The sequence below is a fragment of the Capsella rubella genome, unplaced genomic scaffold, assembly GCF_000375325.1.
Source record: "Capsella rubella cultivar Monte Gargano unplaced genomic scaffold, Caprub1_0 scaffold_2, whole genome shotgun sequence".
NCBI lineage: Eukaryota > Viridiplantae > Streptophyta > Magnoliopsida > Brassicales > Brassicaceae > Capsella > Capsella rubella.
The window spans coordinates 4,036,228-4,051,412 of NW_006238922.1; the positions used below are offsets into that span (position 1 = coordinate 4,036,228).

Sequence of the window (15,185 nt, forward strand, 5' to 3'; positions counted from 1 at the left end):
ACTAGATAGTATCCGTGCTACAACACATGCAATTATGTTTAGTCAATAGACATAACCTGGCTACAACACGGATAATTTAGTATAATATTTTATTTTACTTTTGTAAATCCCCAACCGTCACATTTTCAGTGGACTCCACGTCCTCTCTTGGCCCATGGACCTCACGTCCTCTCTCAGTCTGTGGACCTACTCTTATCCGACGGCCGGTTCATTACGCCCAAAGCTGATATTTCCTGCTACAGCACAGGATGCAATACTTTTTTAATATAGATTAAAAGTTGAAATATAAATTAGCTATCCAGATTTTATAACGCCATCACGTTACCTAAATATCTTGTCCCATAATTTAGCGAAAATAATTATAAAAAAATGAACGATTAAGCTGTTTTTTGACCCGTTATTCATGTCTTTATATTTAAAATAAATATGAAAATCAAAACTGAAATTAATGATCTTAGAGTATGTTATTGAATAATGTATTTTAAAGGAATTTGATCTATTTTAAAATCAGGTGTTAATCAATTGTACATTAAAATATACTCTTATTGAATTATATATTTGTTTGGTGTATTCAAAATTCCATCTAAAAGAGTTTTTATTCACCCGATTTTATTTTATATTAGATTTCTACGTATTTTTCTTCTAACACATGAACAAACACAATCCAACCTTTTTCTAGAATATTTTGTTCTTCTCCTTTTTTGTTTTTTTTTTTTCATTTTCCTCTCTATCCCAGTCGTCTCTCTCTCAAATAGATATAATTCGGGTTAAACGAACCTTTGCTCAATAGTGTTCAATCAAAATGATGAATCTGAATCGGTTCGCTTCTCAAATCAGCAATCCTCAGTTTTCTCAACCAAACTACAACAAAGGAACCTTCCCATTTTTTTGATCTGAGCTATATCTCCCTCCAACCCTCTTCTTCTACTTTGGCGTTGACGCTTTTGTAAGATTACTAATAACCACGGAGAGCAAAGCCATGTCCGCAAAACTAATATTATCTTCATTGATCTTACATCTAATATCAAATCCCTAATTTCTTCGGCTTCGTAACAACTGAAACCGGTGGAGTGGAGAGTTATGGGTAGTTTTTATTTTATTTTTAATAATTTTAAAAATTATAAAATCTACCACAATCACCAAAAATACAATAGTAATGAATTTCAAATCCATTTGAATCCGCGTTATATGTATTAGAAAACACATGTAAATCCAAATAAAAATCTAAATCAGAAATTTTCGACAGATTTTCGTGGACAACCATAGCTCCTCGGGGAATCCAATAGAAATTTTTGAGGATTTTTTGAGGAATTTAGGATTTTTTTATAAATCTGACCATATTCATGAACCATTTGGCAGCCATAAAAAAAATACTGACAAATTTCCAAGGACTTATTGATCCCCTAGGAATTCCGTCAGAAATAGCGATATTGTGTATAAAACGTGTTTTAGTTTTATACATTTTACAAAAGTATAAAAAATTTTAAAATAGTTGCCAATAATTATTTATGATAATATTTTTTGAAAACCTCAGCAGATATAATTTATTTCCACGTTTTAATAAACATTATGGACTTCAAATCTAGACTTCAAATTTTCTTTTGTCTTTCCTTCAACATTCAGTACGGTGCTCATGAGATTATTGAAAAAGTTATTCTTGGTGTGCACGATATCAAGATTGTGCTTAGCAAAAGGTCTTTCCAATATGGTAATGCATAGAAGATTAAGCCTTGTGACAGTGGTGATGATTGCCATATCCATCAACGGTATCATGCCCATTACCACCGCAAACCGCTGTCTTCTCAACACCAAAATCTCTTAACTGAGTCAAAATTTCCTCACCTGAATACTCAGGAGGTGGACTATCAAAGACTTGCCTGATCTTTCTAAATAATGTGGTGCTACTACGATAAGGATGATCTTCAAGGAGCCATCGTCTGTGACAATCAAACCAACATGTTTTACGTCTGTGTTTTAGATGAAATGCATCAGTGTTATCTTGAAAATAGATAACACACCATAGCCTGGGAAATCACTGATAGTCTACATAAGCACCGCTCGCATGTTGAAATTTTGGTTCACAGAAACATCGAACGCTTCCACACCATGTTCTGATAACATTTTTAACTCATAAATCAATGGCTGCAAAAAAATATCAAGTGCATTATTCGGATGGTCAGGACAAGGAACAAGAATGGTAAGGAAAAGAAACTCGTTTCATACACAAAGATGGCGGAAAATTATAAGGTGTCACAATAACTAGCCATAATGAATATTGCCTCCCATGTTTCCCAAAATGATTAAAACCATATGTGGACAAACCAAGAAAAACGTTCCTTGGCTCATACGCAAAGCCAGAATAGACTGATTGAAATTTTTTCCATGTTTCTGCATCCGATGGGTGCGGATTTACGCAGTCTAATGTATGTTCTGCATGCCATCTCAATGATCCTGTTGTACGCTCTGACTGATACAATCTTTTCAACCTCTATGCCAACGGTAGATACCACATTCTCTTATATGGTATATGAACTTTTCCACTTTTGTCTTGATACCAAGGTTTACGATAAACCCGACATGTAGTGCGACCTGCATCTTCTCTCCAATAAATGATACAATTATCACTACACACATCTATTACTTGATATGGCAACCCAAGTCCAGCTACAAGTTTCTGCACATCATAGTACAGAGCTGATGAAAGATCATTCTTCGGCAAAATTTCTTTCATAAAATCTGTAATTGCATCTACACAACCCTTTGATAAATTTCAAGCCGTGTTTATTCCCAACAACCTAGTTGCGGCTGATATCGGTGAATGACCATTCTTACAACCATCGTAAAGTGACATATTTTCCGCATCTTATATATCAAAGAATCTCTAGGCTTCTGAATTCTGTTGCTCTATTATATCTCCATCCCAACTTAATGAGGGGGCATTTTCCCTAAATGCATCGTTCTCCATCTGAAATGTACCTTATTCTACTTCCGTTGATGGTTCCTCTACACTATCCAAAATATAATGGTGACTAGTACTACCATAATCTACCATTGATTCACTTTCTCCATGCGAAAGCCATATCATATAATCCAGCAGAAATCCATTCTTAAACAAGTGCTTCCTTACTAATGGTACCTCAAGATTTTTTTTAATTCTGACAATTTGGACAATGACATGACATAGTACATGTTTCTTATTGATATGCTCTGGTTTGATGCAAATAATGAGAATTGCCTAAGACCTTCTTTGAACTCTTCTGAGAGTTTGCCCCTCTCTTTATTGTATCTAAGTTTATCCATCCATCAACAAAAATAACCATAAGGATCTGAATAAGACATTTTTGTTGGTATTGTATCTATTTTCGTTTGCCAAACAAATGAATCTCAATTGAATTTATATAGACAAAAATTCTGAGAGATTTTCAGGGATTTCCTAGCGATTTTCAAGGATTTTTAGTGGAATTTTAATTTGCAACAACCAAATCCGACATGTATATTTGTGGTGGTGGAACTCGGCCGTTGATGGAGCTTTAACCACTCAGGTTTGGTTAGATGGTTAGTGGCGTTTGCATTCCTGTTTGGCCTTCAATTGGGAAGTCTCTTGGTTTGATTCAAGTCTTGGGTTTGGGGCTGTGAGAGCGGTCCAGACGGTAAGAGCTTTTGGGACTTTTGGTTTCAGAGAGGTTGATTATAATTCCGGATCTGTTAGATCTATGGTATAACTGGAAGAATAAAGTCTCTTCTTTGCTTGATCTTGCCCCTTGGTTTGTAGATGTTCTTGTGCCTTTCGTCGTTTATATGACGTTGTGTGGCCTGGTTGTGGATTGTGTTTCTATACGCCCATTTTGTGCCTTTCCCTGCTCTCTTTGCCTACTCGATTCAACCATTGTCTTCTTTTTGGATAGCTTCCTTTCTAAGCAGAAGCTTCGTGTTCAATGTTTGGTATTAGCTGTCTTCTAGTGTCCAAAGCCTTCTTCTCCTTGGTGTTCGCGGTGTGTGTTTGCTGTCTCAAACCTTCGTAGCTCTCGGTCCATAGATTGGATGTGTTGTTGAGAAGCTTTGCCTCGCTCCTTGTCTCTGCTTTCAGGTTCTGTTTAGATCTGATCTCTTATGAAGGTTTCTAGCTATACGTTAAAGGACGCTCTTGTCGTCATCGTCGCATCCGGAAGTGTGTTCGAGGTTCTATGTGTGTCTATGAGCGCTCTTTGCTTGTCGGGTTCTGAGATCCTTGGTTTCTTGAGAGATTGGCTCTCTTTATGATAGGAGGTGGTAGATGTTATTTCTGGTTTGGCCGTGAGCATCCATGATAAATCGCATTCACATGTGTTCAGAAGGAGAGGTTGCTTTGTTCTCTTAGTTATTTCTTGCCTCTTTAGGGTTTGTAGCTAGTTTCTTCTGCTCCTAGATTAAGGAGTTGTCCTCTTTCGATTGTGTTTGACATTATTTGCTTTGTATTTCTCGTTCAGTTCTTTTGGTCCTCTTTGATAGGGTTTAGATTCCGGGAAATTTGTTTGTTCCTCTGGCAATGTCTCCGGAGACTTCAGTTGTCCGTCGGCTTAAGTGTCCCTTTTTGGACTTTTTTTTGTAATCGGATAATAAAAATTCAAGTTGAAAAAAGGGTTTTGTGCAAAAAACCATTTAAGTAATATTTTTTTGCAAGACTACTCACCACATCAAATAAATGCAGGTCAATACTATAATCTCAAAAGTCACCCACAATATAACCCTTCTCTGTATCGATGACGTGACAGTTTAAACACCTTGCTGTTTTGAAGACAAAAAAATGACAAAACGTTAAAAAAAAATTATAATAAAAAGTAAAAAAAAAATTTGTCTTCTTCGTTTGCATCTCTGCAACCAAAAGAAATCATAGAACTTGCTGCTCATTCAAATACAATATTATTGTCTCTCGTGTGTTCTAAATACAAAAATTATTGTCTCGAATGTTCCAAACACAAGGAGCATTTTTCTCCACCAGATGAAAAAACAATAAGAAACAAATCTGAACCACCAACCATAGATTTTCAAAAACAGCTGGAATCGAAGGTGGACTGTAAAGATCACTCAAGCGAGATTTATAAGAGATAAAACCCAGAAATAGTTTTGATTTCACTGTTGGGTAAGCTTCCAAAATGACGAGATACAAAAATCTAAGATCAAACAAATAAACAAAACCCTTGAGAGCAAACATGTTAGATCCATAAATCCAGTTTTTCTTTCTAAGTTTTTGTTTTTAATTTTTCTTTTGTAGCTTTGTCTTGGAGACTCGATTCGGGAAAATGATAAAATTGGATTAAGGGATTCGATTTTGATATATGTTTTTCATATTTTCTTTATTGTTGCAGAGATGCAAACGAAGAAGACAAACAGTTTTGTAAAATCTTTTTATTAAAAAAAATCAATGTGTTGTTATCTTTTTGTCTTCAAAACAGCAAGGTGTTTAAACTGCCACGTCATCGATACAGAAAAAGGTTATATTGCGGGTGACTTTTGAGATTATGGTATTGACCTGCATTTATTTGATATGAAAGGTTTTCTTGCAAAAAAATATTACTTAATAGTTTTTTTGCACAAAACCCTTGAAAAAAATAATAATAATAGAATAGCTGACAATTTTTGGGAAAAAGCCGAAAAATACGCCATCTATTTTTTATTTGGATGTTTAATACCTCGTTTTTTTTTATTGGAACAAATATACCTCGTTTATTTAACGTTGTTTTAAAAAATATTCGTTTATATACTCGTTAGTAGATTCCTACCTTACAGTTAACAGCCGTTTACTAGGGTGACGATATCATATAACGGAGTTAGATTTTAATTCGACGTGTTGAACTGATATATATGTCTTGGTTACAAACATGTATGAAAGAATTGTTGTGGCCTGGTGGTGACATGCTTCCTTTTGTACTCACGGGTTCAGAGTTCGATTCCCTGCCAAACCCTTTTTTTTTTTTTTTCTTACAGATCATAGATCGATTTTTTAAAAAGTTGACAGAAGTTTTTTCTAGCCAAGGCGTTCTCATAATCGTGAGAGTGAGATATGCCGATCTAGATCTACGACAAAAAAATTTAAAATCAACCTTCTCGAAAGATAGGAATTGAGATCTGTGGCTTAGGTTTCGAACTAGACAAATTAAACGAATCCGCATGAAGATTGGCACCACAAAAGTTAATAGAAATGTTTTTTCTGGTATACAGGAAAAGAAAACCATTAGAGAGAAGTTCTGATCTGTTCAGTGGTGACAACGGTGACAACGGAGAAGAAGAAGAAAAAAAAAAAAAGGGTTTGGCAGAGAATCGAACACTGAACCCGTGAGTACAAAAGGAAGCATGTCACCACCAGGCCACAACAATTCTTTCGTACATGCTTGTAACCAAGTTATATATATCAGTTAAACACGTCAAATTAAAATCTAACTCCGTTATATGATACCGTCACCCTAGTAAACATCCAAATAAAAAATAGATGGCGTATTTTTCGGTTTTTTTTCCGACAATTTTTTGAAAATTCTTTCCGTTTATATATAATTGATGAATAGTATGAGTAGAAAAATTGAGCTCACAAATCGAGACACAACACTATTCACCTGTCTTGTCTACTAAACGCGACTTCTATAGAATCCGAGAGAACAAGTGGAAGAAGCACGACGACGATTACTTCCTCCGATCAGTCATGCAAACTGGCGATTGCTTCCATTGTCATCAGCCTGGCCACTGGGCCAAAAACTGTCCTCTCAAAACCACCACAGTTCCCACCGCCGCCGTGTCTCCGCCGGTCATTCACTGCCCCTGTAACGGCGGAGTTTGCAACGTTTTCACTTCTAAAACAGAGGAAAACCCAAACAGGAGATTCTACAAATGCCCAAGCTGTGGATATTTCAAATGGTGTGATCAAGAGAGTATCATCAAACCAGAGTCAATCTCTGTTCATCCCACTTGCCCTTGTGGCTCTAGACCTTGTAGAAAGGTAACAGTCATAGATGGACCAAACGCTCAACGTTCTTACTTTGTTTGCTGTCTTATAACAACGGAACTCATATCCATTACATACTTCTGAATCTGATTTTGAAGTTGTCTTGTCTTGTCTGATGTTTTTGTTAGAATTTTGGGGCTTGTGGATTCTTTAAGTTAGAGGATGATGTTCAAACTCTACCTAAATCTGAACAACTAGGGAATGTAAAGAGGAGTAGACTTGGAGTGGTGGTTGAATCAGATTTGAATCCAAGTTTATCTAATGAGTCTACTCTTGGAAACAGAGTTGTTGGTAGAATTGCTCAGCCTGTGAAAGATACTCTTCCAATGAATGCAATCACTGTCGGAAAAGAATCGAATCCGGTTTTCGCAGGTTTCAACAATCGTAAATTGGTCTCCAATGGTGGAATTGTTTCTGTAGATGGCAGAAACCAAGGTATTTCTCTGTTTGTTTACTTGTGTGTACGTTTTGGCTGTTACTTCTTTAGGGATGGCTTTCGCGATATTGGTTAGTTAGGCTGGACTATTTCCCGCTAACGAGATACCTTGCGTTTGTGTGCATTATTCGGTGTTCTTCACCTTAGATACTAGGCATTGCCTTTTCATTTTTGAGCTAATACGTTTTTTTATAGGCAATGTCCCTTCATTTGATTTGATTACATTATATGAAGATGCGGAAGAGCAAATACTTCCTTCACTTGCCCCTAAACACCTTGAACCTCAAGTGGAGACTTTGTGTAGTGATCTTTTGAAATGTAACAGTAAAGCGAGTTATGCATCGGAGGAGATAACTGGTGTATCTCAGAACACTGGTGGTTCAGTTTCGAATGGCAAAACCAAACCTGACCATAAACATCAATCTACTATATCTGGTGAAACCGGAGCCTCGTTTTCAGGTAGCTCTTCCTTGATGGACCTCATGGAGCAATATAACTCAGAAAAGCTTCATTTCAAGAATGTTTCTTTGAAATATGTTGATACCTTGACTGCCTTTACGGATTCGTACAAGCAACTTAAGTCACTTCGTGATAGAGCACATAGTCTCAGTGAAGTAGAGAAACAGATGAAGTTTTGCGAGGCGGAGACCTCTGAGTTTGCAATGAGGCTTCAAGAAGTTTCTGGTGAAATGGCGAAATTGCAGAATAAAATGCTGGAGACGACAGGAAAGGTGGCTAAGGAGAAGCAAAGGGACTTCGCAGCTCCATAGATAAGAAAAAGAAGCTAAGGAGTGGACTTGAGTGTTTATATAATTATGTTCAACTAAATAATATGAGTAGATGACTGAAGATAATCTATGGTTCTGTAAAACTTATGTATAATTTAGGACCTAAGCATTTTGTGAATTTCCCACATTATTATCCAACTTGTAGTCTTGATCTTACCTTGAATCAGATGATGAAGTTGACTATAGTGAAGGAGTCTGATTTAGCGCGCCGACGACTTTATATCTAACGTATTTCAAAAGCCTGAATCATAGCTCTGATACTTTCCTGTAATCAGCTTATGCCCCTGTCACGGCGAAACATGATTGATGATTCAGGAGTTAGGTGCTGCACAACAACAATCTTGATTCCATTTTAGTTTAAACATGGACAAAGCCGAAAGTGTTTGATTTAGATACCACTTCAAGCTTCCATCTTTGTTTTAACTCATCGTAAATCTCTGCATCCTCTGAATACCATTGGCGACATTGTAAAAATATATGAACTGATTATATTGGCTTATTGCTTCTTCCGATACAAAAATATATCCTCTGTAAAAACTGGGAATGTGCTCAACTAGTGAGACCCAAACCCATTCGAAATAAATTACAATAACACAACCCATAACAAATCAAACATTATAGACAAATAAGTATAGGTGTATGGAAGGATATAGCTTTCGGTTGAAAATGGTTGTGGTAAGAATGGCTTGTTGCGTGAGTTCATGAGTGTAGTATAGGTTTCTTCTAAGAGACAGTAGGAAAATGGAGGCCAGGAAGGCTCGGTGGATCACGGCTTATCAGGTTGGCCCAAACATTCGCAAACGGTAGCAAGTAATGCTCTCCGTTCCACTCAACTGTCTTGATTCCTGTTTCACAGATCCCGAGTGGAATAAGCATTCAGAGATGATCTTTCTAACAGCAGTTGCTAGTATAAGCGTACCTGGTACAATGTCGGTATTTAGGCCAGAGATGTGGCATGTGGGTAATGTGGCTGAGGTGTGAAGCGTGAAAGCGTCAACTTCGTCTATATTCTTAATTGATTTTAGAAGTTGACCGGCAGAATCATCATGGTCAAGTCCTTGATAGATGAACTTATTTACCAGAGCCTCTACTAGTCCAGAACTCAACCACAACTTCACACACTCGTCCAGAACAGCAAACACATTGGATGACGTGGGATGTAATAGAATCCATGGTTTATATAATCTTGTTGAGGCTCTCAGGATTTTCACTACTCTGTAAATTTCTCCAACTGAGAGAGCATAACTCTTCCCTGATTTACACAATACGAATACGTCAATATTAATGTCATGCTCACGATGCAAGAAGGTTGAAGTGCTAATGGTTTGGTACCTTGAGGTTTAGAGAGAATTTCTTCTTGAACATCATTTTTAATCGCCTGCTTCCAAATGGATGTAGCATGATGCAGTTCTCTAGCGCAGGTCGAAGCAATTCGAAACCACGTTGAAGAGTATTTCGACTGTTGCTCAGGTGAACCCAAGTTTATGATCTTCAGGGTCAGCGTGGCATGTTTGAGAAGTTCTATCGTTGATTTCCAGTCCCTCTCTGCCTATGAAAAGATGTTAGTTATTTTTTCCGTGTTAATATTTCATACTACCAAGCATTCATCTCAATATAAAGGTAACCAAGTTCCGAACAGAACTCAACTGATAACAATCTCTCTGTCAGGAGATCTTCTGAATCAAGTGGTTGAAACTTTGGCTCCTGCAGAGCTTTAAGAAGTTCAGAAATGCCAGAGGATCTTGGTTGTAGACTTTCTCGGTTGACTTCACTGATCAAAACATCATTGTTCAGCCAGTTTTGCAGATCCTAGAAGGAAAGCACAAGAATTAATACTCTCTGCAGCATTCCCATGATTCACCTAAGAAAATGTATGAAAACAACGAATATACCTACCTCGATTTCACTGTCGCGTTTTTGAACTTCAAGGACTTCATCAGAATCAACAGCCGAGTCACGAGCTTCCTTCAATATCCAAAAGTTCCAATTATGTAACGAAAATTAAAAGATAGGATGTACAACGAAAGTTTTATGCAGAGAAAGTTACAGACACAAAAAGTCTGCTGACCTTTAGTTTCTCGAGATGGTTCAGAGCAATGTAGTATAGCTCAATCTTCAATTTATAAAAGAGATCTTGGTAATTTTTACGATCTATCTGACATACTGATTTTTTATCCAATTCTCCAAAACCATTTGGAACAGAGGATTGACTCCCAACTTCATTTTCTACATAACTATGTTTATATTCCCATGAGCCATTATCTCCTATCCTCGGCATGGCATCTTTCACAGGTTCTGCTGGACCTTGAAACTCCCATGAATCATCGTCATCGACACCTTCTGTAACATCAGAGTTTTCCATGGCTGGTGAAGGGCCTTGAAACTCCCAAGTACTGTCAAAATCATCAGCACCTTCTGTTATGGGCGTTTTGGGGACCTGAAACTCCCATGAATCATCTTCACCATTTACTACGTTGGAATCACTAGCGGACTTTTCTGAATGATTAACAGCATTCTTTTCCTCCACCTGGCTGTATAAACTTGATATTAGGTCACTGATGGACACAGTTGGACTCGGAGCCTTTTTCTCTCTCACAGAAAAATCGCTGGATAAAACAAAATTATCCTGATGAACCAAAGTATCAGGGGTTTCCAATTTCTCATCCTCGAAAAAGGACAGTGGCAAGACTCCCTTGGGCTTATTAATCTGCACTTCCTTTTCCTGAGTACAGGTAAGTACAAAATCAAGAAGAAGAAAAGGCAACTCCATTAAACTAAACAATGTATACTCTAAAAGATATATAAACAAAGGCAAATCTTAGCAGCAGTTGTGAATGTTTGTACCTATTTAATGTTCAAAAGATGTAATAAAGATACCAATCGCAGGTTAAGCAAAGTTAGAGATGAATAGCATGTCAAACAAGGTACGTTTAGTATTATCGATATGTCAGATTAACCAATCTCAGAGTCATGATACCATCAAAAGTGAAAACTATTAATTTCAAAACCAATAGAGAAAAGCCCAATATTTTGCTGAATGAATCAATTATAATGCAGATTGTAAAAGACATTACCTCTTTCTCCTTCCCAGTTTCCAATGATGGCTGCTGAAAAGCCCAAGAAGTTCCACCAAAATCCTCATCTCCATTATTTGGAAAGGAAATCGAGCCATTTTCCGTCTTTTGCGGCTCTTTCTCAACGTTTGATTGAAAAGAGGTACTTGTTTCAATTTTAGAAACAGGTTCAAAACCAAATCCGAGCCCCCAGCCGTTAGATTCCTAAAAACACATGGCAAGTAAAGCTTGTACCATCTTCCAATGCAAGAATTGTTATTATAGAATACGGCTGTTACCTTGTTTGTTAAATCGTGCTTTGGCTGTTCCACGTCAGCAACCTTAAACTCCCATCCGCCATTTCCCCATGGGTCATCAACTCCATTAACCCCTTCAGAAACTGACTTAACTGCATCTACTTTACCAATATCAAAACTTGCACCTGTTCCATTTGTTGTAGGTGAACTCCAAACGCCTGAACTCAAATCTTTAGTATCCTGAACCACAACAGATCCACATTTAGGCATTTGCTCGCTTCAATTAGTCGAGAAAGATAACAAAAACGCATATGATTACCTTATAGCCTCCGTCTGCGGATTGAAAATCCCAACCATCAACATCATCTTCATTTTTATCCAAATCTGAATGATTTTGATCCAATGTGACCTCAGCAGCACTCGAATTCACCGCATTACTCGTCCTTTCAGACCTCTCTGTACCAAAATTCAATGGATTCCAGTTCATAGTCTCCAAGCTACCAGCTGAGTTCTCGACTTTACGATTCGAATTCGAGAGATCTACATCCAAACCACCTGAACTCCTATACGAATCATTCCCAGGTTTCTTCTCTAGCAAATCCAAATCACTATGACCATTCTCTCTATACAAATTTGCGATCAAACCACTAATCCCAACACTATGATCCGTATTCGAATCCTTAACTATGTTCACAGATCCATTGCCATTATTATGTTTACTCGAAAACGAATCGAATGAGAAACCAAACGATGGAACTGGCGCACCTGATTCATCACCTTCTTCCTCCTCTCCGAACACAGAGAGTGGTACCGGACCACGAGAAGTAACCCAATGCGCCTGATTCTTCTTCTCCGACTCGATCCGATTAGGAGACGACGGATCGGCGCCGTTTCGATCTACATCGGAAGAGTCGACGAAATCTCCCCAATCATCATCTTCGCCGTTGTTTCCGGTGGTGGATGCATCGACGGTTGGCGAAGGGGAGAAGAAGAAATCGAGGCCGTTCATTTAGATCGGGAAAACTTTAGTTTTTAACGGATGGATTTGAAAAGCTTCGGTTTTAGTCGGTTGTTTTTTAAGTTCCGTTCCAGCCTAGAAGGCTGGGTGGGTGCGCAGGATAGCTTACCATGCGCACTTGAATCTTGTACCGTTTCTGAATTAATTCATTTCAATGATTTGTTAATAAATATAGGGTTTTCAGCAAAAACAAAAAAAAAAAACAAAAAAGAAAAACAAAAAACTCTCCAAAGTAAAAAAGTTTTGTAAGTTAATACTTTTTTTTTTTTTTTGTTTGTAAGTTAATACTTCATATCCGAGCTATGCAAGTCAATACCATGAAATCGAAAGTCACCCGCAATATAAACCTTCAATCGATGACGTGGCATCCGTCTAAAACGTTTAAAAACGTAATGGTGACCAAAACGATTGTATGTGTGTTCGTAAAATATGGCATGTGACTTCGGTTAGTTCGGGTCATTCGGTTTGGATATTACGGTTATTTAGATTTAGAAAAAGTTGATGAAGAAAAAGCAAAGTGGAAGAAGATAAATAAAAGAATTGATGAAGAAGAAGAGAATAGAAGAAACAATGGAGAAGAAGAAGAAGAAGTCGGCTCAACCTAAAGAAATATCATAAAAAGTATAAAAGGTTTTTGTTTTTACTTTGGTTAACCGTTTAAACAAAAATGATAATCGATTACCTATAAAATTGTTGATAATTGGTTATGTTTTTATCAACATGTTGAATTTGTTCAACCCAAAATAATTTTATGACATATTTTTTCCAAAATAATTTGTTCAACATATTTTTTTAAATATGGATTCATTTTTTTGGCGATTATATGACATGAGAGGGTATAACACGGGAAAATGTTGTAATATGCTTCCAACATATTATATGATGGGACGGGTTGTAAGAAGTACCGAGTTTAAGTTGATATTATTAAAAAAATTATAATATTATTCATCTCACAGTCCAATACGGGTCATTTTACTTCTTTTTTTTAACAACATCGATATAAAACATGTATAATTAAATTGATTTAGTAAAGTTTGATATTATGCAATCTTGATAATTATTAAATAACATGAATTACAAAAAAATGTTTATCCCGCGGTGTACCGCGTGTTAAAATCTAGTACTAAATAAAAAATAACATTACAAACGACAAAAGAAAAACCATAATAAGGATGATAAAAAAAAATTAAATAAATATAACCAAATATTCATGTCTTTATGGCATTTAAGATTGCAGAATTATAATAATAATAAAGTTTAAACAAAAACGAAAAGACACAGTTTGAATGAAATAGTTGCCTAAAGCCAAGAAACCAAAAGTTCTCGTAAAAGAAAATATAATATAACACCAAACAAAGAAGACAACCATCCAGAATCATTACTCACTTGTACTTGCAGCTGCATCGATGCCAGCTACAGTTTCCGATGCATCGGTGGCAACTACAGTTTCCATTGCCTCGGTAGCAGCTACAATTTCCTCTGCCTCAGTCCCAGCTAAAGTTTCCACTACCTCCATCCCAGCTACAGTTTCAACTGCCTCCATCCCAGCTACAAATTCCATTGCCTCGGTAGCAGCTACAGTTTCCACTGATTCAGTCCCAGCTACAATTTCCACTACCTCCATCCCAGCTACAGTTTCTGTTGTATCAGTCGCAGCTACAGTTTCTGTTGTATCAGTCGCAGCTCCAGTTACCGCTGCATTGGTGACAACTACAGTTTCTACAGCTTGGATCTTAGCTACAGTTCCAGTTTCAACAGTAGCAGCTACATTCTCCGCTTCATCCATTTCAGCTATAGTTTCCGTTTTAACAGTCGCATCAACAGTTTCAGCTGCATTGGTGGCGGCAAGAGTTTTTGCAACATTGGTCACAGCTACGGTTTCCATGTTAACCCTCTTCTTCTTCTCAAGAATTTTCTCTTCATAATCCTGTTTAACAATCATAAACCAAAATCCATTAAATCTCATTCAAGAAAAATAAAACTTAAATGATAAAAATGTATTACATGAGATGTTTTAGCTCTCTTCTTCTTGCGTCTTGGAGTTTCAGGAGGCGCTTGATCACGCATGTGGAAAACTACTCCTTTGAACTCTTCCGAGCCCATCTTCACAGTTACAAGATACCCGCTTTCGAATTTCCCATCGATGATCCCATTAAACACCAAACCAGGTTTCGCTTCTTCAATGTCTAAAATATTTTCAGAAAACAAATCTCAACACTCAAAATAAGATGAAAGAAGAGAGACTAAACATGCAAAAAAATCATGTAACATATCCAAAAAAAAACATAGAATAGCTAAGTACCCATGTCTTTGTTTGATGATTTATCAACAAGGCACATCAATGCTTTCTCTGTAAAAAAGGACAATCAAAGTATATTATATTAGAAACACAGCTTTAAGAAAACATGATTTGTTATTTTCATACCTCTCTTTGGAAACTCAGCTTTAAGAAAACATGATTTGTTATTTTCATACCTCTCTTTGGAAACTCAGCAAGTGGAGCGTTGAAGTAATACATATGCTCAAACTCAAACAGCATTTTAAGATAATGTTTCCTTAGAACACTTGCTGCATTTGAAACTGTTTTCTTAAACTGGAATGCATCCATCACTTCCTTGCATCTACGATCCTTAATCACCTAGAATTAATAAATAGGATTG

At 36.9% G+C, this 15,185-nt stretch overlaps 3 protein-coding genes across 4 annotated transcripts in view; 1 reads left to right on the top strand and 2 right to left on the bottom strand.

The window, feature by feature from the left end:
• Window positions 1-6,560: 6,560 nt before the first annotated feature.
• LOC17896114 lies at window positions 6,561-8,380 on the top strand. The gene is made up of 3 exons (XM_023787331.1): window positions 6,561-6,967; window positions 7,102-7,408; window positions 7,605-8,380. The coding sequence occupies exons 1-3, from the start codon at window positions 6,674-6,676 to the stop codon at window positions 8,177-8,179; spliced, it is 1,176 nt and encodes a 391-aa protein (XP_023643099.1). The 5' UTR covers window positions 6,561-6,673; the 3' UTR covers window positions 8,180-8,380.
• Window positions 8,381-8,662: 282 nt separating this feature from the next.
• Window positions 8,663-12,591, bottom strand: LOC17895311 (dentin sialophosphoprotein). 2 transcript variants are annotated; one of them, XM_023787329.1, is made up of 9 exons: window positions 11,827-12,581; window positions 11,550-11,747; window positions 11,272-11,475; window positions 10,266-10,919; window positions 10,094-10,162; window positions 9,845-10,006; window positions 9,530-9,746; window positions 9,117-9,449; window positions 8,663-9,042 (listed from the first exon to the last, which is right to left on the bottom strand). In XM_023787329.1, exons 1-9 carry the CDS (start codon window positions 12,514-12,516, stop codon window positions 8,921-8,923), a joined length of 2,649 nt encoding a protein of 882 aa, XP_023643097.1. In that variant the 5' UTR covers window positions 12,517-12,581; the 3' UTR covers window positions 8,663-8,920. The 2 variants fall into 2 exon arrangements, with proteins under 2 accessions (XP_023643097.1, XP_023643098.1); XM_023787330.1 differs by lacking the exons at window positions 8,663-9,042; window positions 9,117-9,449 and having other exon boundaries at window positions 9,622-9,742; window positions 11,827-12,591.
• A 1,105-nt stretch (window positions 12,592-13,696) lies between these two features.
• The window catches only part of LOC17894269 (putative high mobility group B protein 11), a 1,734-nt gene continuing 245 nt past the window's right edge, over window positions 13,697-15,185 (bottom strand). Inside the window, exons 2-5 of the mRNA XM_006303041.2 lie at window positions 15,001-15,163; window positions 14,828-14,875; window positions 14,530-14,711; window positions 13,697-14,452 (exon numbers count right to left, since the gene is read on the bottom strand). Coding sequence (XP_006303103.2) covers window positions 13,904-14,452; window positions 14,530-14,711; window positions 14,828-14,875; window positions 15,001-15,163 — 942 coding nt within the window. The 3' untranslated portion in view covers window positions 13,697-13,903. The remainder of the gene's footprint in view (window positions 14,453-14,529; window positions 14,712-14,827; window positions 14,876-15,000; window positions 15,164-15,185) is intronic.